We start from the raw sequence: 24,898 nt of genomic DNA on the forward strand, positions 1-24,898 counted from the left end.
GCCTGCTCTCTTGCAACCGGTGTCTCCGTGCTTACAGAGAAATCCACAGCCACCTTGCGACAGAACAAGAGGCTGTATGGCATCACTGCATTTCGTACAGGGTGGCCTGACACCTTCATGGTTCAATAGTGCAAAGAATTCACACAAAACACTTTCTGAAGGACTTGGATTTGCTTTAAAGTTGAAGGGCGGACCTGCTCTTGTGTACAATCACTATGTAAGATGGTTCATAGTATTATTCTCTACTAGCAAGTTGACTATGTGTGTATATTTTGTTTCTTGATGAAGGCTGTTTGGTTTCCTTAACACTAATAAAAACTGATAAAGCAATAGAGTTCCTGTGCTCTTATTTTCAACTGTGTGGTTCTCCAAAGGACTTCTAGGACATGCAAACATTAATATATAGCACTGAAAATTTAGTATATTGAATCCAAATCTCATTCTTCTGCAGATGGTCTTGCAAGATGCCAGTGTTAAAACTCTGAAATTTAGAATGACAGAAAAACAAAATTCATCTTTGGACAAGTTTCTCTTATCTATCCAGACCAGTATTCATACAGATACAGTGCTTAGCGGCTCAATAGTACAAAAATACTTTCACAATTAAAAAAAATGAAAGTTTCTGTGCTTTACAGTGCATTAGCAAAGTAACTTCTGTGTAAAAGGAGGATTCACATTTTCTCTGTAACTCATGTTAAGCCCAAATTCACTGGGAAGATTTGGGATGAACTCAATGCCTGGCTCCTTGAACCTCTCACCCCTAGCAGGCTTAATTCCAGCTTGGGCACTTCATCCACTGTATGCAGCACATACAGAGCCTCAGATACTCCTGAACCCTCCATCATTAAGCAGCTGCATCTTCAGCTTGTCTAAGACAGCCTGATGTAACGCTGACATGAACCCATCTTAGAGCAAGCCAATTCCCAGAGATCCTTCCCAAGCAACCTTACTGAGTGTCGTTTCAGCTACTGACCTTTAGGAACCTCTGGGATGAACTGCTCTCCAAGCAGTTATTCCAGCTACCTGGAGCCCGTGTCTCTAACATCAATGAAGGGGGATGGCTCCAGGCCTGGTTAACACCTTCTGATTTCTCCCCTCACAGCTAAAACCTCTGTGCATCAGATGCAAGGAGGCAAGCAGGGTGGATCACCTACAGGTAACTGCAACTCAAATCCCTCCTGCCTGCCTTGACCCTACACTTCCCTGCCCATTAGCTACAGGCAAAGGTGGACAACTGAGCCTCACCTTACCTGCAGTTTGCTGGCAGCTCGAGTTCATCACCCTGACCAGGGCCATGTCACTTCACTGCAAAAAGCACACTGGACAGGGCACAGCGCTGCAGCAAACTCCAAGTTGATTTAAAGGAAGTGCAGCTTTCCCACAATTCGTTCAAGAGGCAAGCTGGCTTTATTATAAATGGATAATCTGGGTCTTCTATACATTCCATTAATAGGAAATTCTTTACATTATTAACATAATAAATAACATTTACTCAGCTGTGCAAGTCAAGAGTGCAAAATGAGTTGCACCACTACCAAAATAGCTCATCAAAGCACGTATTTCAAGTTAAAAGCAAGATGCCAGGACTGAATGGCATGATTGAGGCACTTGCAGTCTAAAACACTTGTGGTTTCTCTCACTTCTTTACCACCCAAAGCTGTGGACTAGGAGATGGGATATTATCATCCCCTACCCTACAGCTTTTTCATAAAGTAGGATTTCTGTAGGAAAATTTCCCTCTTCAGGCTTGAAAATAATTCAGTCAATCCTTAAGCAAAATAACTGGGAAAAGCTACTTTGCTCCTTGTCTGAGTACTCTCACATCCACTGCCATCCATGCTCACTAACGCAATGTAGCAGAGCAGGAACTAGGACAGCTGTTGAGAAGAGCTCCATGTGCCACCTTTAAAAAGGTCTACCTGTTCTCCCTCAGGCACCCACGGAGCCTGAGTAACTGCAGCTGCACCCAGACAGAACTGGGGACGCAGCATCCTTTTCAAAGGAGATGCATCTTGAGAAGCCTCCCAGTCCACAGGTCATTTCACACCCCCCAACCTACAGAAACACGTGGTGCTTGATGTGCTGAAAGAAAACAGAGGGACTGCTGGAACCGTGACACGGAAGGACCTGGGGGAGACCTATGTTCAGATTCGGTGGTTGGGTACCTTAAAAGTGGAATGTGTTTTAAACGGCCATAATATACACAATCAAACCCAAGGATGGAGAATTCAGGGCCCGTATTTCAAAAGTGCACTTAGCATACAGTAGTCTCTTTCACATGGCAAGAAAGGCAGCTGCTTTATATCCAGAACATGAGGAAGTTTGACTCTTTGCAGAAGAGTCAGTAGTCCCAGCTGATATCATCTTTCTGTAGTGAAGTCTGTATGGTCTGCATGTCTCGCAACAACTGAAGATTTTTCCGACTCTTCTCTCCAGGTTTCACTTTGATGGGACCAGCATTCTTGCCTTTTGTGGTTACTGTAGTTGTTACTTTAACCTCACTAACAGGGAACCTGCTGTCTTTTATTTGTTTAGCAGAAGTCTTTTTGGACTTGCATTCTCTCTTAAGTCTCTCTAGCTGAAAGAGAAACCCACAGAAAAACATTAAGCAGTGACTTTGTTTCAGTTTACATTCCGCAGTTCTTCCAGACAGCAGAAATATCCCACCACTCATCTCACCCAGCTGAGCAAACAGATGCTCCCAAGTCACCCTGAATAGTGAGTATTTTGCTTTCCTTGCACAGCATTGCTATCATTGTGTCTTCAGAGCTGTGCTCATCTTACAGTCTGAACTACTACGTTAGCTCTTTAAAAACCAGCAAGCTGATTATGGGGGAATGCCTCCATCAGGAATATAATAGAAAAAGTCATATCTGACAAAAAGTTGGTTTGGCACTGTTACCATCCAGTGATTAAAAAGAAAAACAACAGACAACAAACTTGCCGACATACATACCAGTGATTTTAACAGCTAGTCCCTGTCAGAGATGCAGCTTTTAGAAAGACACCAAACCCCTGCTGAGGCGAGAGCTGGTGTCCATCACAGCACTGTACACCACAGCTTCTAAGACTCAGTTCTCAGCGACCAGGACTGAGCTGGCATAAGCTTCCGTGGGGAACTGGACAGAGCCGAAGGTGCAGACATGCTCATACCCTCAGACCCCAAAGCGGCCGGCTCCCACCATGCCCCCCACTTCAGGCACTGGTGCCCCCTCCTCCCAGTTTATAGCCTGCAGCAATTTCCCTAAATGCTCTTAAAACTTTTGCCAACAGCTGATCAGAGGCCTCAGCATATGGAATCGTTACTACTGGGAACTACCACACGTGTTTCTCTGCAATAGTTCCTCCGAAGATCACAAAAGATCAAAGGTGAGCAATGCTTCTGTTCGGAAACGTTTCAGGTGTCCATTCTGGATGCCAGCAGCAGTGCTCTCAGTACGTATTTCGTGTGTAAGTTACATCAGATGAGAGTGAACCTTGGTTCATATGAACTGAACCAGATTAAACACAAAAGGTTAAGCTCTTTGGAAGAATTTCACTGAAATGAATCAATATTGGAGAAAACAGAGAATCTATAGGTTTCATAGCTTTGAACGAACAGGCTACACTATTCAAAACATTTTGAAAATTGTTTTTAAAATGAAGCCGGTATTTCAGGTTTTAAAAAATGCAGATCAAAACATAAATAGGTTATTTACTCCAAGCAAAGGAGAACTGTTAAAAGATTCAGCTCAACAGTGAAAGCTGTTGGGAATCTAAGTATCTCTCTAAATACAGTTTAGGTTACTCAAAATTCAGTCTGAAGATCGGCATTTCACAAGGTGTGACGGGCGTGCTCGACCCCTTGACCAGACTGGCGGTGTTTGGTGCAGGCTCTGCAGGAGGTCAAGGCCCGAGCTGTAGCCAGGCCAAGAACTCCTCTAGTTCCAACCTGTTCTCTGAAAACCCACAAAGGAGCAGTGTGACACAGTGAGCATCGATGTGTAGGAGCTTGGAACACCGATCATTCGATTAACACATGAATAGTGGGTGGCTTTTCCAAGACTCATTTATCAAAGCACAAAGAAAGTTGTGGGTATGGGGAGTCTCATGCATACCTTTTCCATCGCAGGTAATTTGACTACTAGCCAACCACTTTATTCCATAAATAGGACAGCCTAAGTGAGGCTTCTTTGAACTCTCTCTTCTAGGCAGTGCGGCTGCACTGCCATCATCTCCCCTTGAGCTGGGATATCTCTCAAGGGTGCTCCTCAAGGCAGAGACCTTTCACCAACAGCAGATCTTTGGTAAGTGACCAATATCATGTGTAACCTTGTAGAATGGTAACTTCGCATGCTGAATTGATGCTGATGACACATTATAAACCTTACATATATAATCTTTTAGACATAAACCACTGACCGAGTCTGGGACTAAGTCTGGATCTAGCCACACCTAGACTCCTCTCTGAGAAAGCATTTAGAAAGCAAGGGAGTCCACTCTGAACCTCGTGACTCAATGGGAACGTCCTCCTTACCCTCTTGTGTCTCCGGTCTCTCTAAGAACCATTCTAACTTGAGTCTAACTCAATTTTCCTTTGTATGTCTCTTCCATGCAGTAATTAATAGAACGCGCCTTGCCATCGAAATTTGTTATGTCACACTATTAAAACATCGTATTAAAACCACTTTCACTAATACCTTTGATGGTGATTCTTTAAGAGATCTAAATCACCCATTCACCACATGAGGGCTCTCCCCCACTATCCGTGCAGCCGTTTGTCACTGGGGACCTCATGCAAAACGGTTGCTTTGGTTCAGCACAGCTGTTTGACGCATGCCAGGAGTGAGCGTGACTGATGAGAACACAGGTTATCTCCTGACACATCAGACATCCGACAGAAATATCTCCCAGACAGACTGCCGGGACCCAGGAAATAGCCTCACACCTTTCAGCCCTATATGCTGTTTCTCATCTTGTGCACTACCCGAGCAGCTTATGCTGTATTTACAGAATTCAACAGCTGTGGGATTTGCTTTCCTACAGTGGGCAATCTTTTCCTTGTTTAGGGGATGAGGAGTGTAAAAGGCAACGCAGGAACAGATGTGAAAGCTCTGCCCAGGACAGGATGAAGAGTGGCCCAATGTTGGCATGGTAAGACAGAAAGCATACTCCTGCAGAAATACTGAGAGGGAAAGATGGAGGCATGCAGGCTAACTCTGGGACATCAAAGCTAAAGCTAGGCACTACTGCTCTACAGTAGTGTTTTCTGCTTTATTCAATTGCTGCTAGATTAGGATGTAACACAAAAAGAACACTTAAGATAGAAACTCTACGGAAGCATTAACATAGTCAAAAGTAACTCACCTGCAACCGATGCCTCCGGACTTTGCTGATCTGGTCTGCCTTTGCTTCCATCTTTCCCACCAGTGCCTCAAGTTCCCTCTCCAGATCTTCCCTCACGGCAATGGTTGGGGCTTCCTGGACGAGCTTTGACAGCTGCTGGTGATCACTAACACGGAATTCAGACATAAGAAAGCTTGCATCAGACTCCCTTGGCTTCCAGTGCACCCAGTTCAGAAACAACACCTCTAGGAAACCATAGCATCAGCAGCCAGACATGTCCAACATGCCATAACAAACCAGTAAGAACAGTTTTGCTGGTTATCAGCATTATTATAGTAGCACCTCCTGGTGGCAGGCTGCTGCAACATTAAGTCTCAATAACATAAGTAGCTCCACACATTCAAAATGACCAAATAACCCCTTAAGGGCATGATCCCAGCACTCCGTTACTACTTTGAGTATCTGTATCTGCTGCAGTTGTGCAGTAGAGTAACAATTCGTGTTCTGTTGACCAGGCAAGCAAAATGACTAGTAAAGCTGTCTTTTAATGGAGCATTTGTCCCTTGCATCAGGGGCTGCTACTACACTTCTCCCTCACCCCTCGCAAACTTGATACCGCTGCATATAAAACCAGGTATGCAGTCCAGACTGTTTATCAGAATTTATTTTTAACTGCAAAAAGAAATGACAGCCTCTGCAGCCAGCAGAACAGAGATTATATGCCAGAGACTTCCCCAGACTAAATCCTTTCTCAGGAAAAACCTTCAAGCTTTAAAGCAAAAGCCAAAAATATAAAGCATCTACATTCATAATCTGCAATGGAGAATATGCCAAACTCACAAACTCATCTGCCCAAATTCATCTTGTAAAGTCAGCAGCACTTCTGAGAGCTCTTCCTGGGATGAAGAAGATTCCTTTGGCAGAGATGACTTTCTGCTTTTGCTGGCAGGATGACCAGTACTGATGGATTTTGCTAGTGGAGTATCATTTACCACACGACTGTTACACAAAGCTTTTGTGTGTTGTTTCATCAGGTGTAGGACATGTTGCACGTTGGCACCAACTGAATGACTGGGACTGGTAGACTGGAAGGAAAAGAGACTTCTTTTAAATGGCACTGTCAACAACCTACTTGATCATAATGGGGGACATTTAAAAACAATCACATTTTTGATTTGCTGCCAAGAATGTATTTTTTGTTTGAATGAGGCTTTGAGCAACCTGGTATAGTGGAGGGTGTCCCTGCCCATGGCAGTGGGGTTGGAACTAGATGGTCTTTGAGGTCCCTTCCAACCAAACCATTCTGTGATTCTATGATTCTAACAAGAACAGCTCGACTAGCAGCACAGAGAAGACCCATTTTTGGAAATGCCACTGCAGCAAGTCAGCCTTTTGAAGACAAACTGGAAGAGTCAAAGAAAACAAAATGATCTGACCACTGGGTGTCAGGAGCGCACCAAGCCAAGGCCACTTCAGGAGCTGCAGCTACTGAGCATGAAGCTGTGGAACTAAGCAGCTCACCTTCCCAGCTACAAAGGGCACGTCACCCAGACACAGTCTGTAATGGGGCTGCGGAGTGAGGTGGCTGGTAAGAGAGCGTTTCTGGAAGGAAAGAAGAAAGAAACGTTTATCAAAGATGACACTACAGCAAACCCATTTTCCCTTTGCTTTGTAATAAAAGAGGCAACCTACCTTCCTGATTGCATGCACGCACCCTTATTTAACTCCTCAGTAATGGCCCTTCTCTTCCCCCCATGTTACCTTCTCTGGCTGCTTAGTTTTCTTCCTCGGTTTTCTTGCTTTTGGAGAAAGCAATGGTGACGCTGCTTGAATCAGTAATCTGTTGGTTTCCAGGCCTGTCTGAAGCTTTAATTGAGGGAATAAGGAATTACTGGAATTATATTAATAGATAATCGAAGTAAGATGAGAATTGCGAAACAACAATTTTAAAAATACAGGCTCTCTGAAAGCAAGGGCTGCAAGTTATTAGGAGGTTTTTCCAAGGCCCATTTAAACATTAAATAGGAATACTTCCTCCAGTAGCACTACTCAACACTAATCCTAGTAAGTTAGGGAATAAGTCTTACTGTATTACTCCGATGCAGGTAAGTGCCAAAACATCAGCTGTGCTTTACACTTGACAAAACATTAAGGAAGCCAAGCCACCCAATCCTGCTCAATTGATCCCGTGGCATATAGTTAACAGACAACTATTCCTTCTGTTCCATTAAATTTGACAGTAAAAGGAAACAACCACAAACCATCTATTGGAAGAGTTAAGGTTAGGATTCTCACTGTGAACAGCGAGCTCTATACACTTTGCTATTTCTTCCAAGAGGAAGCTATGGCATGGCTTCAGAAATCATCTCCTAACCAATCTCAACTAGAAGCATTCACAAAACAATTACTCATGATTAATTTGAGACACTCTCCCCCTCCAAACTGATGGCAAAGCTTAATGCTAGAGCCTAACATGTTACCTACATACTTCTTCAGCATACAATGAATATTTAATGAACAGAAGACTTCAAGGTTAGAAGGCCAGTTTCCTTATGGGCTGATAACCAATAGTGTTATTGCTTCTTTTTTTCCCCTCCTTCTACAATATTTCTAGTTATAATTACAAACAAGTGAGCACACTTGTTAACCTTAATCTATTTAAAGCAGAAATCCTTATACATCCTCAACTATGAATTAGTCTGAATTTCTACTCCTCTTTTCCAACTAGCTTCTTTCACTGAAAAAAAATCAAGCTTCGGTACACAGATGCTGTTAGAAAAAGGTTTCCAAAAAGCTCAGAGATCTTCAGAACATTTGGCACCTCGGACAGGAGAAGAAAAAAAACACAAAACAAAAAACAACTAAACCAAGGGGTTTGTTATTCTGTATAGGGGAGGCACTTTCAGCAACTTCAGCTGAAAAGTGTATGGAAAGTAAGAGCTAACTACAGTGCGTACCAGTACAAAAGAAATTTCCGGTTGGTTACCTCAGCTGCTTTTTCCTGAACAAGCTTCCTCGCATGCTCTTCCTCCTGAAGCTTCTGTTCCAGCTCTTTCATTTTTTTCTAGTCCAAGTTGAATAAAAAGAATAGCGTTACTCATGAAACTATTCTTTTTTTCCTGAAGCCTACAATACTAGGAGCTTGAGCACAAGCATACCAGTTCAACTTACAACTTAAAGCTAAGCGAAGGCTTCGGAACAATTGCTGACGTTTTCTCTGGATACGCATAAATACAGCAGTCAAGTGCTTATGCTTTAAACTTAATTAATTTTTCTATTTTTACTTCCGCAATTGGTATCTGAATTTAAGTCCCAGCCTACAGGGAGAGCAGTACACAAGGCTGTCTTTCTCTTCAGTTTAAAAAAAAACCTAGAAAGTAGGTTGTTTTGTGTACATTATCCTGAAAGATTTTATACTACAAAGGGGCTAACAAAGGTATATCACGTCTCGTTACAAGCGGAGAGAAGACTTGCTTTATTTAGACCACTAAAGGTATTTTTGCCAATATTTGTAACTCAAACTTTTAGAAGAGAGGAATTTTTGAACATCTAGCCGCTTTCTTAATAAAGACATGGGGGGAATTTTTATATATGATGCCTCTGAGGTATCTTTAAGCAAAACTGAAGCAATTTCATCTTTTTTATGGTTAAAAACATCTAAGAAATCTTTTGAAAGTCCTTTTCAAAAAAAGAGTTAAGAGGAAAGGCACACGTTTCTTTGTAAATCTTCCAACAAGACGAAAACTGTGTTTAAACTGGACACACTTAAGCTCTCAGTGTGAAAGTTATCAAATAACTTTCTGATTTTATACAGTAGAGTGAAAAAAAGATCCAGAGCTCCAGGACACAAAACAACTTCCCTTCTCTTCCCCCAAAGACTTGATTACTCACAGAGCCACGAATCAAACTCAAGCAGAAAAGCAATTCAAAGTAACAGCTATAGTCCTGCACTTCTGTTTGTTTATAAACCCACTATGCTGAAATAGCAAACACTTCAATTCTGCTTTACTGAAACTGCACAATTAACGTAACCAGCTGTTATACAAAGGTGTTAAAAGGCAAAACCCTGGATAAACATTGAGGACAAAGACACTATATAAAAGAACCAACTTTTTCTGTTGAATAAAAGAACCCTTTTGATTTTTTTTTTTTTTTTCATTCAAATCAGATATATTCCAGGTAACTTAAAATCAACTTCTGGCCTTTACAGCATGCAGCACAACTCTTGACTTCCATGTGGTCAGTCTCACAAAGATCTTGTTTAAAATGTTAAGTATGACAGAATTTTTAACATGAAAATACTGAAGCAAATCTTCTGTTTGAACCGAAGCCCGACACGAAGCTGAGCCAATGCTTTTACACTGACACGAATGAGCATTCACTCAGCCAGCTGTTTAGCTGCAGTGTGCAGCTCAAACTGCACAGCAAAAGTGTATCTTACTGTGTCATCAGTGATAGATGGTGTTAGAAATGATCCATCCAAATTATATACCCAAAAGAAAGGTTTTTTCTTGCTTAGAGGGAAAAGTATTACACGGATTACTGATCCAGCTGTGAGAGGCAGAGGCCAGAGGGCCAGCTAACAACAAACACAGACACTGCCCAGCCATGCCACCCATCACCAGAGGTAGCATGGCACAGAGAGCATGCTGCAGGTCAGCACTGGGCTGCCTAAAACACTCTACTCAGTCTCCAGTAGCTGCTGCAAAATATTTCCATGAAAAAATGGAAGTGATATATTTCAATGTCTATTTTTGCCTGTTTCCTAAGGGAAATCAAGTTTCATGCGATCACCTTATTCATAGAATCACAGAATCATAGAATAGTTTGGGTTGGAAGGGACCTTTAATGGTCATCTAGTCCAAGCCCTCTGCAATAAGCAGGGACATCTTCAACTAGATCAAGTTGCTCAGAGCCCCGTCCAGCCTGATCTTGAATGTTTCCAGGGATGGGGCATCTAACACCTCTCTGGGCAACCTGTGCCTTACCAATCTCATTGTAAAAAATTTGTTCCTTATATCCAGTCTGAATGTACCACCTTTCAGTTTAAAAGCATTGCTCCTTGTCTTATCACAACAGTCCCTATTAAAAAGTCTGCCCCATCTTTCTTATAAGCCTCCTTTAAGTACTGGAAGGCTGCAGTAAGGTCTCCCTGCAGCCTTCTCTTCTCCAAGCTGAACAACCCCAACTCTCAGCCTTTCCTCATAGCAGAGGTGCTCCCGCCCTCAGATCATCTTTGTGGCCCTCCTCTGGACCAGCTCCAACAGCTCCATGTCTTTCCTGCGTTGGGGACTCCAGAGCTCAACGCAGTATTCCAGGTGGGGTCTCATGAGAGCAGAGTAGAGGGGCAGAATCACCTCCCTGGATCTGCTGGCCACGCTGCTTCTGATGCAGCCCAGGATACAGCTGGCGTTCTGGGCTGCTAGCACATGTTGTCAGTTTATGTCCAGCTACTCATCCATCAATATTCCCAAGTCCTTCTCAGCAGGGCTGCTCTCAATCCCTTCACCCTCAAGCCTGTATCAATACCAGGGATTGCCCCAACCCAAGTGCAGGACCTTGCACTTGGCCTTGTTGAACCTCATGAGGTTCACATGGGCCCACTTCTCAAGCTTGTCTGGGTCCCTCTGGATGGCATCCTGTCTGTCAAACAACTTCAACCAAAGAAGACAGAAAGGTATGAGACCTCAAAGATACAGAGCACCTAAATTTCAGAAATATTGGCTGCTGGGATGAACATCCAAATTAGTTCCAGAGAGCAAATGTCTCCAGTGTGAGGACAGCTTTTATCTTTGTGCTTGACTACCCTGAAAATTAGCACCTGCTTGACAGCTGAGCAGATACTCAGCTGGAACAGGGCAGGTGTTGCTTCTAACCACCTGGCAATTAGAGGACAGAGCAAAAACTAGAGGTGTAGGTAGCATACAGCCACAACCGAATGCAAGGATTCATCACTTCTGTTGTTCACAGAACAGTGGGGTTTTATTAAGTCTCATTGTTAGCATTAAGAAAAGATCAATTACTACCAACTATAGCTCTTCAAAACATGTAATCTACACATACGTTCAAATTCCAGCCATCTGGCCACACCAGAGCAAGACCAGAGCCCAAACTGTGCTTTCAGGGAACAACACTGTCCCCCCACTCCATCCTCAGGCACAGACATGTACAGACTTCTGTCACAGCCATCCAGAGACTGACTGCACTGCAGGGCTACAGTTGCTATAAACATACACCAGAAAATGCTTTTGAGCTGAGTACTCCAGTTAGGAGTCCTTGACATAGAATCATAGAATCATAGAATCGTTAGGGCTGGAAGGGACCGTCAAAGGTCATCTAGTCCAACCCCCCTGCAAGGAACAGGGATATCTCCAACTAGATCAGGTTGCTCAGGGCCTCATCCAACCAGGCCTTGAAAGTCTCCAGGGATGGAGCATCCACCACCTCTCTGGGCAACCTGTTCCAGTGTTCTACAACTCTCATGGTAAAAAATTTTTTCCTAATATCCAACCTGAATCTACCTCCCTCTATTTTAAAACCATTACCCCTTGTCCTATCACAACTGGCCCTCCTGAACAGCCTCTCCCCATCTTTCTTGTAGGCCCCCTTGAGGTACTGGAAGACCGCTATAAGGTCACCCCGGAGCCTCCTCTTCTCCAGGCTGAACAGCCCCAACTCTTTCAGCCTGTCCTCATAGGAAAGGTGCTCCAGCCCTCTTATCATCTTCGTGGCCCTCCTCTGGACCCTCTCCAACTGGTCCATGTCCTTCTTATGTTGGGGACTCCAGAACTGGACGCAATACTCCAAGTGAGGTCTCACGAGGGCAGAGTAGAGGGGGAGAATCACCTCCCTTGACCTGCTGGCCACGCTCCTCTTGATGCAGCCCAGGATGCGGTTGGCCTTCTGGGCCGCAAGAGCACATTGCCGGCTCATATTGAGCTTCTCGTCCACCAGTACTCCCAAGTCCTTCTCCTCAGGGCTGCTCACGATCCATTCTCCGCCCAGTCTGTATTTGTGCCTGGGATTGCCATGACCCAGATGTAGGACCTTGCACTTGGAAGCAAGTAAGTAAGGACATGAGTAAGGGTTTCAGCATTTCCTTCTCACAGGCAACAGTAACACTGACAAACTGCTTGAAGGTAATACTGATAGTACCAGGTGGCAGCTCTACAGAGATTAAATGCTCTCAGTAAGACCCACGCACAACTTGTGCTCCAGCAGAGTGTCTGAAATCAGAGGCAGTTAAATCACTGCTCACTCATGAGTGGTCATCTCACCACTTTCCATCCATTTCAGCACACCATGTAGAGAAATTGTCATATCCACTTCTTGCTTCAAGTTAAACTCGCATATGTTCCTCTGCGCCTGCCACAACTAAAGCAGAGATCGAAGAGGCAATGGATGCAATTGTTTTGGGCAAACTGTGCAGTCACCCTTTCAGGATTCTAACACTTAGCACATGATGCTCAGGTAGAACCATAGCTTGCAAGCACAGAGGCAGGTAGACTTGTCGATCAGAAAATGGCTCATGATATGAGAACCATCACAAGGAAAATGGCCTTTAGTCAGAGTTCAATCCAGATTTCTCTCAGTTCCTAGAAGTGATTCAAAATTGTGTGAATTTAACACTCAATTCCATTAAAATAGATTTAATGTGTCAGCTACTAATTCCTAAAGACATCAAAAGATCAAAGACATCTAGCTTGACGCTGGGGCGGGGGGGAGGGCGGAAATAAATTATGCTGAAATTATGTTCACTAGCCAGGCACAAAAAGAAAAACAACCCAGCCCCACAAAACTCCAGCTGCCACCAGTCAAAAACCTTGTAAAAGCCACTGAGAAAGGAACTCCTGTTGCTGAACCAGTTACTTCAACCTCAACCCTGGAGAAACCTACTACTACTTTCAGTGAACAAAGCCTGGGAGACACTTATTTCTCTTTGAAAGAGTTTGGCCCAGGTGAACCATGCAGGCACTTTTACTCCACAAACGCAGCTTACCAAAACAGGGTGTCGAGATCCTAAACAGCTTGTTACAGCTGCCTTGGGTCAGGGACTCCCAAGAACAGCTGTAGCATCTCAAGGTCCTGCAGCAGACCAACTTGCTAAAGATTTACTATCAAATATCTCCTTATGTATTCCTGGAAAAACACCATTTACTTCAGCACCTGGCAAGGGCTGGTGTGAAGGGTAGCAAGCCTAAAATTTTAGTAGAGTCCAGAACTGTCCTCAATACCACAATCTAATCATGTACTATCTGCTCCTTTTGGATGGAAGAAATTTGCAGGTGGAAGCCTGTCCCTCCTTAAGCCCTCTGTAGCTCCATGCTTGGGAGTCTTGTGGTGTCTCTACAACAGCAGAAAGAGGCAGGACGTGGACTGGACTTCAGAAGCCAATGCCACAAGCGGTACACAGAAAGAACATGACCAAACACAGTCACGTTGAACTTGTAAAGCCACTGAATCAAAAGGAGTCCTGAAGAGGCAGGCTGGCTCAAACCCACTGACAGGCAGCCAGCGCCGGAGGACTCGCAATGCCAGGCTCCAGAATTCTGCACATACAATAACTAGTAATAACTGTGTTTCTTAAGGAGGAGGGCAAGGGGCTCAAAGAAAAAAACTGACATATCAAACCCACACAACTCGGGTCAAATCTGGGTCAGAACAGAACAGGAGCGCTGGCATTCAGTAGCATGCAAAGCAACTCAGAAGTTGGGAGCCTGGGAATGCTGGCAATCCTGCATGCCTGTGCACCAACTAACCACAAAAGAGGAACACCAACAGATACTGTTAAGGCTAAATGAAGTGTAGTGACCAAAAAACCTACCTGGCCATGTAACTGCAAGTTTTTACAAGACTTAAGCTTTAAAAAAGATGTTCAGTTGCTGTCTTTCTCTACAGGAAAAAGTTTTGCTCAGCTCTATTACCGACTATAAAGTGCTGGTTACAACAAACAAGTCAAGTCTGATATAATACCCAGTACAAATAACAGACCTCTGCTACGGACTGCATTGTAGTAAGTCTGCTGTACTCTTTTTCCAGCATATCCAGCTTTTCCAATTTAGACTGAACATGCGATTGATCAAGAAGCCGATCTCTCTCCAACGAACCCTTGAAGGGAAAAGCAAAAAGTGAACAATTATAAGCACAATAAAACAAGATAATCTGTAGCAAGCCTTGTGTCTGCAGCTCAAAGGAGGCCCATAAACAGTCCAAAGGAACTACTACTTCCTCCGTGCAATTTTAGAAGGTGCTATGATTAGGAAGCAACTGTGCCACTGGTCCATCAACGTTGGGAACCTCACACTCAAACAAGTTCAGATGAGAGAGAGAACTCCGCAGTCTCTCCTCCCTCCGAAGCCGGTGTGGTAAAAAACCCTCATTACTCAGCTATTACAGTAGATAGCTTTCTTAATTTTTTTTATTTAGTAAATATTTAATAGACTGAAATAGGACAGCCACAGAGCCCAATGAACAGAGAGCTCTCTGATCCACACTCCTATAAAACAAAATTCGAGCTCATTTTAGATAAAGGGCAAATCTCACAGTCACTGATGGTAGGAAACAGAAAATGTACTATTATTTCTACAGAATCAGTATTTCAGCCCCAGTTTAGCAAAAGCAGTACTAGCAAAGAAAACCTCCAAAGACCCAAAGAGTGTAAACACAAAAGGGAGTTTTTTCCAGTGGCACACGGGTATAACACTGAGAGAAAATGATGAGCTACTGTAGTAAGCCAATCATGCAGAAGCAAACAATTCCTACTAACATCAGAGCTTGATATTGCCTTAGAGACAGGTGCACGAAGACAGAAAATACCAGAGTCCTGATAAGACTGGGAAATTTAAGTAGGGAAATTATCCACACCTAAATATATAAAGGCCAGTGGAAATAGGCATCCACACTTAAAGATATTTAAATTATCTGATTTTATATTTATATTATATATTATATATATATTTTTATATATAAAAATATATTTATGTTTATATAAAGATATAAAAATCATGACATACTTCATGATTTTTATAATTTAACCCTGAGATAATCTTGAGAATGCACCTGTTTCTCCAAGAGATGTGACTTCTCATTTTCTGCATGCTGGATCATTTTTCTCATGTAGTCCAGCTGTTTCTCTAAAAGGCTGCACCGAGACTCAGCAGCTGCCAGCTGAGAAGCCAGTTCTGAAGACAACAGAAAGCAGAAAAGTAAAATGGGACAGTTCCAAAATAAACAAGAAACAGACAATCTAAAGAAACTCACAGATTTAAGCCTAATGAACTTTTCTATGCATGCAAGTCCCTACAGCCAAGTATGCTTTTAAAATTATTTCTTCGTAACCCCATGTGTCAAACTCCACGCAAAGTCAAAGATGCTGAACTAAGTAAATCAAAATAGCTTTATGCATTGATAAAAATCAAGTTTCATCCACATCAGTGTTCTGTAGTATCTATATAATACAAAGTTTGCAAACAACCTTGATTTTTCTTTGACACTTCAGTCTTGTCATGCTCTTTGTGTTGCATTTGTTCACTTAGTACTTTTTTATAGTCTGCTGTTTCCCTGCTGAGGTGTTTTACATTCTCCTCTGCCTGAAGCCGTTCCAACTCCAGTCGATGAATTTTTTCCTGGAGATTCTTCAGAGCAGAAAATATTGCTGTAATTGAACAAGTACCTTTTGTTAGATACCGCTAAATCACCACTTCAAGATAAGACTGAACTTGAAACATTTTTATAAAAGCATGTTATGTAAGAAAGTCAGAGTGCTCCTTACCAGCATTCAAGACTCCTTCCAGGAATTAAGACCTGCTTCCCTTTAAACCACAATTTCTAAAACTAGTCTCAAAAGAAGAGATGCCCTTGGTGCACACCTTCTTCTGAAACACTTGGGAAAGATGCATCCATTTCCCAGAACAAGGCACGTAAATATTCTGTAAACTAAGTGCAAACAGTGCATCTTCTGACTCTTTTGATAAAGATAAATGAAATGAAAGGTCACACTGGATAGTTAAAACAGTGGCAGTTCTCGGTATCATTATTATTCCTCTAGAAGTGCATGGGAGCACAACAAATACAGAAACACAACCTTCCTATTAACAATCACTGAGAAGAATAAAGGTTAGCTATCAGAAGGGCTATAGAAGCGTTTCTTTCTAAGTGGCAGTTCTTTTTTGATTCTTCTGCTCTTGTGATTCTTCTTTTGTGATTCTTCTGAACTTGTGTTCCCCTCCTCCTCCTGCAAGTCACGCATCTCCTCATGCATCAGTTGTCCTTGCTGAACAACTTTCCCTCTTCCTGTTCCATTCCTTACTTGAACAATTACTCAACAAAAACTTGTATGTATTCATCACCACAAAAAGAAAAGCAGTTGTAAGAGAAAGTACATCACCTTGCAATTAGACCATCTGCTGGTAATCTGATGCACTGCGTCTCTTAGCTGTATTGTTTAATTCTGCAAAGGGAATCATCATGATAAGCCCTTTCCCTATACAGTCCCGTTAAACACAGGAACATCTGCACAGACAGCTCACATAGCAGACTAATCCGCAAGGTCACATTAACCCACTCCTTTGTGTTTAAACCCACTCTAGAGAAAGGACAAGCCACCTTCATTACCGAATGCATGAGCTCAGAAAAATCGGAACTGCGTTATTTGTTTGTGCATCGGATTACAAAAAAGGAAAAACAATTATCAGAATGAGTTTTCCCGTGTAAAAACTCATCAAATCATGAAATGCAGAACAGCACATTAGACTATCACATCTGATAGTGATGTGATAAGGATGATCTCTAAGGTCTGGATGATCTCTAAGGTCTTTTCCAACCTAGAAATCTATGAAATCAATAAAAACTACCTGCTTTAAGGTAACTGTTAAGTAAATAAGGAGTGGGTGACAGCAGTCAGGAGAACTTAGACAGCTTGGCCCTGTTTGCAGGATCACAGTCAACAACTCTACCCTCCTCTCTTTACTTATGTTACTGTCATCAGGATTCAGCTGAAATGGGCACAGCTGAAGCTATCAACAGCTTTGATACTGTTATCCTTAGAGCTAAACTGAGATCTCTGTGTATTTACAATAATAACTAACAAGATACAGCAATGAAGCAATTCAAGCAACGAGGAGATGAAGATGAAACCCAATACAATGGCAAGTATCATTCAGTCATCCTTATTAAAGCATTAAAACCAACTATGCACACTGAGACACACATATACACAACACAAAAATAAGAAGAATTTACTGTACTCGATTTCAGGATTTTTCAGTATGATTTTTTTTTTTTAAAAACCATGGAGTGTAAGGACCCCCAAGAACAACTAAATCAACTTTCCCATCTGAAGTTATAAGTAGTAGCCTTACTAAAACATACACTCCAGAACATTTTTGCATTTTTAAAACCTATGCAAAAGAGTAAGATATTGGATCATCTGCCTGTTGGATTTAATTTCCAGTACATATTCGTATTTACTTCAACACTTATTGAAAATAAAGACAATTCATAATTTTTAAAAAGGGATATAGTTTATCAGATTGTCTCCCTCCACCTATACTTATTTCAGAGTTGGCAGATTCTCTGCTTGAAAAAAGTTGCCAAGTGAAAACCTGGAACTCAAAAGCTTGTCACTAATGCAACATGCAACACAACCTACAAAAATACGCCTGCATCAGTAATTCATAAGGAAGATCTTTCCTGCACATCCAAATTTTTATCTGTCACAAGGGTCCTTAAGTTTTGCGCCAACGGCACTCTCAAAACTGATGGATTGAGCGTATGAGAGTATACACCGCGTTTTTAACAGCGCTTCAAGAACTGAGATTTCGTCTACTAGGTCATTAACACAGAGGTCTCTAATAACTCAGACATGAATTATTCTAGGATTCTGTGGTTTCAGAACAGTGACTTGAGCCTATCATGCTGACTTTTTTCATTTAGTTTGAGTAGCATTAGGATTCATCCTAAATATTTCTCACTTTTCTCCCTATAAGGAAAAAATATCAAGTTTTTCATATCCTTAAGCCTCCAAGCAACTCCAGTCTTAAAGGGAGTATTTTTGCCATGACCTTGAGCCACAGCGCTCACATCAAAGGATGGGTCCTGCTCTAGCCTCCCAAAACTCTGTGCCTCCTGTATTCGCCCCAAGGCAGCCCTGGAGTACGTCTCATTGCGTAACAAGCCAGTTCACTAAAATAACAGAAAACTAACCAAGAATGTTTTTGTTCGTGTCAGGTCAGGTAAGATGAATTTGTTTATACAGAGATGAACACCAGGACCAGAGTGGGAAAGAAGGGAGAAGGAACAGCCTAGAAACAAGGAAGAAAACAGAAGTAAAATCACTTCCCTTTCTTGCTTTGTGAGATCTCAGTTCAGCACCAAGCTAAACTCTTTTCTGTATCCTCTAAGTCTTCACTGATACAATAAATATTCTCACCTCACCCTTTGTACAGGACAAGGCTTCCCATTTCAACAGGATCAAACCTCCTCCTTTGCTCCAAACCATTCTGGAGACTAGAGTCTCATCTCAAACTCAGATGCAAGCTCAAGAGAGGAAAGATGGAGGGAAAGGAGGACTGAAGAAGGCACAAAGACGACATGTCTGGACAATTTCACAAAGTACTATGCCAATTTTACAGCCTTCTGCTACTGAAGAGAAGCATCATTTCTCCAGCTGTAAGATGACCTTTTTCATTAGGTATTCTTCAGAAAGAGAATTGCAAAGGACCTACAAAACACACGACCTGCACATCACTGGGAAGTGATAAAAAGGATAAAAAGACTGCAACCTTTGTAGACACGGACATACAGTATTTCACCACATGATTTGGAAACAGGTAAGAAAACAACTTTGCTGAACTATTACCTCTGCTGTTGCTTTCAGGATATGGAATTACCGGTTTCCGTGGGGAGCGCAGCAAGTCTGAATTAATAAATGGCTTGTGCTTTGGATATTCTATAAATGAAGTTGCAGAGAGCCCATCTGTGGCTGAGGCAGAGTCATGAGTTTTGTGCAGATCATCCTGAAAACAAAACAAAACTGTTATTCAGAACGTTTGTTTCTCTGTCACAACAAAAAAAGGTAGACTCCGAGTAGATGACATGTAGAAGTATTGCTGCAGGAGACTGCAATACCTCAAAAGCTGTATTCCCTTCCTTATAGCCTTAAGCTATGTCATTTTTACATCCAACTCTCCTCCTCTAAAAACAGTATCGGAAAGGAAATGTCTTTTCCATACCGCTTTCCCATTTCCACTTTTGTTTTCTACACTGTCTTTTGCTTACTGTGAGAAGGAAATACACAATTGGCTGGAAAATAGACACCTTCTTAACTACTGATTATACTCACTGCACATGAGATACTGCACTAAGGTGGCCAAACCTGATAAAGCACACCCAGAACCACAGTTCTACATGCACTCATCTAACGTAATAGCTCACTGACTGTAGATGGGACAGAAGACACGCTCTCTCCTCATCTCACCTTCCCAGCTGCATAGTCCCAACCCCTCTTTTCCATGGGCTTCAATTCATCTTTCCTGTCCTTCCACGAACAGATCGAACCTTGCCAGCAGACACATGTAGATGACTTTATGCTATACCTGATAAGCGGTATCAGCACAAGAAAAGCAGCACCAGATCTTGCCCAGGAGGACACCTCCGCCTCTGAGCAACAGTGTGCTGTTAGATCAGCTTGACACTGTTCTCAAAAACAGGCCACAGAGAGCACAGTCAGTCTACATCAGCTTTCCAAACATTTGCCGTGTTTTGGATGCTGCGATGACCAGAGAAGACCACCTAGCTGTGAACGCGCTGTGCAGGCATAGAATCACAGAATGGTTTGGGCTGGAAGGGACCTCAATGATCACCTAGTTCCAACCCTCCTGCCATGGGCAGGGACACCCTCCACTACACCAGGTTGCCCAAAGTCAGGATTCCATTAAACCATGTGCTTCCTAACACCATTCCTTTAAGCAAAAGGGCCACGGCACTGGGTATACTGTGCTTATGGTTTTGACTCAAAGACTGGCTACCTGGCCTATGCTTTCTGATTTGTGGATATGAATTAAATAAAACATGAACACTTATATTTTTAATGTGCGCAAGTAATTTCTCTCCACTGTACCCACCACTAAACGTTTCAGTAACAGAATTTGAAGGTAACCGAAGAGAGAAGCGGGCTGCAGGCAGATGCAATGCTCCTACAGCTTTCCACAGAGCATTTACTTCACTATTATGCCAACTGAGCAATTGCTGATCTTGGCAGGGTTTTTTTAAGCTTTTGATTCATTGTGGACAAGAAAATCAGGACCCTAAGTACTCTGAATGTATCAATCAGCATTTCTGAGCACAGTTTTATGAATGCCTTGCAGTTTGTGTTTATAATATTTTCCCCACACAATATAACTGCTTTTCTTGGAATAACTGCATTTGCACAAGAACTTTTGCTACCACAGAAAGCCAATTAAAACACTAATCCCTAATTAAGAATATGTTAACAAAAATATTATGAACAGGTTTTTGTATACACACAAATACACACTATTTTTTGCTCAGCTAGACACTGGTCTAACTAGAACGTGTTAATTTAAAACCAAAAGCAAGCCTGTTAGGAGCTAAAAATCAAGACCTAAACCTTTCTCCTGAAAGAATATCCTCAGTGTTACAGGATGTTGAATTGATGGACATGGAATAACAAGACCAAATAATGAAGTAAAAAGGAACCAAAAAAACCATGGTACTTTATGCAGCAGGCGACAGAACAGCAGCAGCAATGTGAGCTTCAGCAACCGAAACGACAGTACTATTGATGCAAATATCAATATTCTATCTGCTATTGATTCAAATCAAAGGTATCCTAAGAAATAGCCAAAACAAAAGAAGAATCAGTTTGAAATCTAAGTAGAGATGCCAGCATCACAGTTTTCCTAGATGTCTGTGTTTCTCACCTGTAAAATCTTGTCTGTGAATTAAAAATAACTACATAAAAAACCCAAACTACGGGAGGTTTTTTTTTTTGTTTTTCTGGCATAAGTAACATTTTTCTAGCCAGTCAGCGGGCTGACTGAAAGAAAAAGCTCAAACAGTTGAAAAGCAAGTTATGCAAAGCACAACAAATACGAGCTTTCGACTAGTTGCATGTCTTCTAATTTAGACCTGGATGCGGGGTACAGGCACCACTTTGAACAGTGCAACAACCAGTACAGACATCTGCTTGAAACGAACGCTGAAAAAATTGTGCTGAAGCACTGTCTATGGTATGGGCAATTGTTCTTTGCTTCAGTCGAAATCATCACTTGCTACCAAGTCTATTTTCCTTATACGTTTAAGCAAAAGACTGGTTTATATTCCGTCCCACAAATAGCGATTCTACATAACCTGAGCGAAAAATTTGAGAAAGTTTATGAAACAGCATCAAGGAATTTCCCATCGCAAATCTCAGACTCAAACATTGCACCGATTCTCTGCTCTTCTCGATTTCTCTCAAGTCATGAAAAATTATTAAGTCTATTTCTGCTCTTGGAAAGTCTCACGAGGAGCATCATGCCGCGATGCTCAGGAAAATCCTGGAACATTAAAAAAAACAAACCCAACATATGAAAATCAGGGAATAAGAATCAGAATCTGTTCTGATTCTTAGCTAGGCCACATTTGCTCACTACATCTTCTCCCCTCGTTCTGGGAACTCTGGGTACTCTCTTTCCTTTCTTAAGCCACACTAAAGCCTCAGAATAGTAAATGAAGCAGCTTAGCATTCCCACACGGAGCTAAGTGTATCAGCATTACTCAACGGTCATGAGCTGAGCACATTTAACCTTCACAGGTCCAAGGACATTACCTTCCAAAATCCATTGCTCCTACCATTGTGCATCACCCCCCTACTCAAGCATGCAAAATGGATGAGCACAGAGCAGCAATAGCTTAACACACCAGCAGCACGCAGGGAGCTTCCGGAGCTCCCAAAGACTAAACACGGGAGGTTGGGGGGGAAAAGCATAACCTCACATGGAAAGTTCTACAATAAGAACCAGCAGCTTGGGGCAGAGGTACGCTTTTTAAACCAAGCAACTTGAGCAGATGGTAGAAACCACCCACTATAACATTGTTACTTCTCTGATGCAGTAAAGAAAAAACGGCACACCATGGAAAATTATCCAGAAGACACTTAATCTCAGTGGTATACCAAATGTTTCAGTAAGAAAAAGGGAAAAAATAATCTCTATATGCTTTTCTCATTATCACACACAATTTGACTAGATCCACGCACAGTAAAATAACAATGAATTGTAAACAAACTGTAGAACCAAAGAGGCAGGAAAATGCAGAAACTCTCTTGCATAATTAACTGCAGCAAGAAAGCATGAGGGCACCAAGTCAGCACCTTTGGTACTAGCACTTTGGCATTAGGAATAGGGACTAGATTACAGTAGATGCTATTTCAAGTTCTTATACAGGTGCTCAGAACAGAAAAAAAATACTAACGGAAAAAAAAATTGATGCTTGGTAATGCTCTAAGTGACACACACTAGTCCTCACACAGTTAAAAACAAAAAAAAAAAAAACAGAAACAGGAAAATTATGTAGGGACTGGGAAAAAAAAAAACAGAATAACCAGGTACTGAGTTCACTGAGCATAAAATATCCAAGTACTTGGTTATCAAAACATTCAAAATAGCCGTTTTCAGACACAATCCTAATTAGCAGCCTGCCATCGTCCCTCAGTATTGCATTACCGAGAGGGTGGGCAAGGAGGAACAGCCACTATCACCCAGGGGCCAACCCAAGTGCTGCCTGCGCCTCCCTGATACAGGCCGAGCCAGGAGCGCTCATGGCGAGTCAAAGGCAGACTTTAAAAAGTCAACCCATTACACCAAACAAGGAAGAAAAAAATGTTGGCACAATACAGTATTTTTTTGCTAAGTTTCTGCTGTAGTGTGCCAGAAGTATTAAAAGCAACTATTTTCAAACTTCAGAAAGTGTAAACTTTGCTTTTTTCCTTTTTTTTCCCAACACATACAAAAAGTCTTCAGTGGCACCTTTTTTCCGAAAAGTTTTGTTTTACCAACTAAGCTAATTAAACAGCCTACATTCATCTACTTAAGACTAGAGCTAGTTTTCTGACATCCTCCTCTACACATGCTAGAAAACCACCAGTCAGAAGAAGAGTCTGGGAGGCCTGAAACCACTTTGCCACCGCTCTTCTTGTTGCAGGCGCAAACATGGCCCAACACTGCAGAGGAGGAAGAGACACACAGCAGAGAACACCAAGCTGGGTGCCCACCATGCAGCTATCGAGACCGCAAGTCATAAATCCTCGCCAGGTGTATCCTGCACACCATCGTGCTGGATCCTTCCCGCTATCTCTACTCCTCCACAGCATCACATAAGACACGGCCACTTACAAAGAAAAAAAGCGACCAGAAAAGCCGCTTGGCTTCAGAGAGCCACCAGCGTCGAGCCAAGACGTCAAACAAGGAACCCAACCGGGAACTTTTGCTTCAGGCGAGGACCTGGTGGAGGCAGGCAGCCTCCACCGCCCGCGGTGCTGGCTCCAGCCGAGACTCCCTGCCGCTTGCGCCAACCTGCGCGTTACCTCCAGGCCACGACCCCAAACTGCTTCTGAAAACAAACCCAGTTACAGCGCCGGAATCCCAATCGCTTCCAAACATGCTCCCCAGACCCTGGCACGGGGCCAGCACCAGGGCTGGGTTCAAACCGCGCAGCCCCGTTCTCCTTTCCCGCCGCTTTTAAAAAACCACGCGCGCGCTTACGAGGGGCTCTAACACACAGAAATGGCACCTGCTTTCACCGTCCGCGTTGCTCGCGGCACGCCGAGGGCGGGCAGGCCGCCGGCCCCGCACCGCCCGGCCGCGGCCCCGCTCCCGCCCAAGCCCCCCGCAGCCGGATCGCCCGCCCGCCCCCTCGGTGCGGCGAGGCGCGGGCCCAGGTCCCGGGCCCGCCTCCTCCTCCCCCCGCTCCCCGGCCGCAGGGACCGCCGGCGCAGTGCCGCACGCCTGAAGAGGCTCCGCCGGCCCTCGCCCCCGGGGCGGCCCCAACGCCGCGCAGGGGGGTCCGGGCAGGCTCCCCCCGAGCCGCCGCCGCCTCTTCACAGGCAGCCGCCGAGCCTCACCGTGCGCTGATGGCCGCGCGCCGCCGCCATGGCCGCCGGAGGGGCCCCGCGCTAGTGCCTGTCCCTTTAAGGCACGACACCCATGCGGCAGCAGCGCCTTTTGCGCGGATCAAGCCCCGCTTGACTGGCACGCCAGCTTGCCAATGGAAAGGGAGAAGCAGAGGGTAAGCCCCACCCCGAGAGAGTACGCGTGTCCGCCATAGACTCAGATTTGAGTGACACTTGAGCTACCCAATAAAATAAGAAGAGAGACGCTTCCCAGCCAATCGAAGGGGACAAGTGAACAGAGGCGGTACCGCGTCCTGCGACCAATCGCGTGAGCGGGGAGGCGGCGTGCGGGAAGAGCGAGCTGCCGCGGGATTCGTGTGCGGCGCACGGCGCCTGCCGCGCACGCGCGGAGAGCAGGCGGCGGAAGAGGATGGTCTTTGTCAGAGTGAGCCCCCGCACTTC

At 43.5% G+C, this 24,898-nt stretch overlaps 1 protein-coding gene across 2 annotated transcripts; it reads right to left on the reverse strand.

Annotated features, from left to right (window-relative positions):
- Nucleotides 1-2,337: 2,337 nt before the first annotated feature.
- Nucleotides 2,338-24,481, reverse strand: CEP57 (centrosomal protein 57). Of its 2 annotated transcripts, XM_086621864.1 has the most exons (11): nucleotides 24,449-24,481; nucleotides 19,184-19,340; nucleotides 15,800-15,979; nucleotides 15,385-15,506; nucleotides 14,317-14,433; nucleotides 8,312-8,389; nucleotides 7,087-7,191; nucleotides 6,847-6,927; nucleotides 6,166-6,410; nucleotides 5,347-5,491; nucleotides 2,338-2,578 (listed from the first exon to the last, which is right to left on the reverse strand). In XM_086621864.1, exons 1-11 carry the CDS (start codon nucleotides 24,476-24,478, stop codon nucleotides 2,342-2,344), a joined length of 1,497 nt encoding a protein of 498 aa, XP_086477990.1. In that variant the 5' UTR covers nucleotides 24,479-24,481; the 3' UTR covers nucleotides 2,338-2,341. The 2 variants fall into 2 exon arrangements, with proteins under 2 accessions (XP_086477990.1, XP_086477996.1); XM_086621870.1 differs by lacking the exon at nucleotides 15,800-15,979.
- Between the last annotated feature and the right edge of the window lie 417 nt (nucleotides 24,482-24,898).

Source organism: Tauraco erythrolophus, chromosome 1 (assembly GCF_009769465.1).
Source record: "Tauraco erythrolophus isolate bTauEry1 chromosome 1, bTauEry1.pri, whole genome shotgun sequence".
Taxonomy (NCBI): domain Eukaryota; kingdom Metazoa; phylum Chordata; class Aves; order Musophagiformes; family Musophagidae; genus Tauraco; species Tauraco erythrolophus.

What these genes read in the sequence shown, in the direction of transcription:
- CEP57 (XM_086621864.1), bottom strand. Translation starts at nt 24,478, where the DNA reads ATGGCGGCGGCGCGCGGCCATCAGCGCACG. An exon ending in CGCGCGGCCATCAGCGCACG is followed by an intron (nt 19,341 to 24,448) that starts GTGAGGCTCGGC and finishes TTTTGTTTTCAG; the next exon opens with GATGATCTGCACAAAACTCA. An exon ending in CAATGCAGTCCGTAGCAGAG is followed by an intron (nt 8,390 to 14,316) that starts GTCTGTTATTTG and finishes AACTTGGACTAG; the next exon opens with AAAAAAATGAAAGAGCTGGA.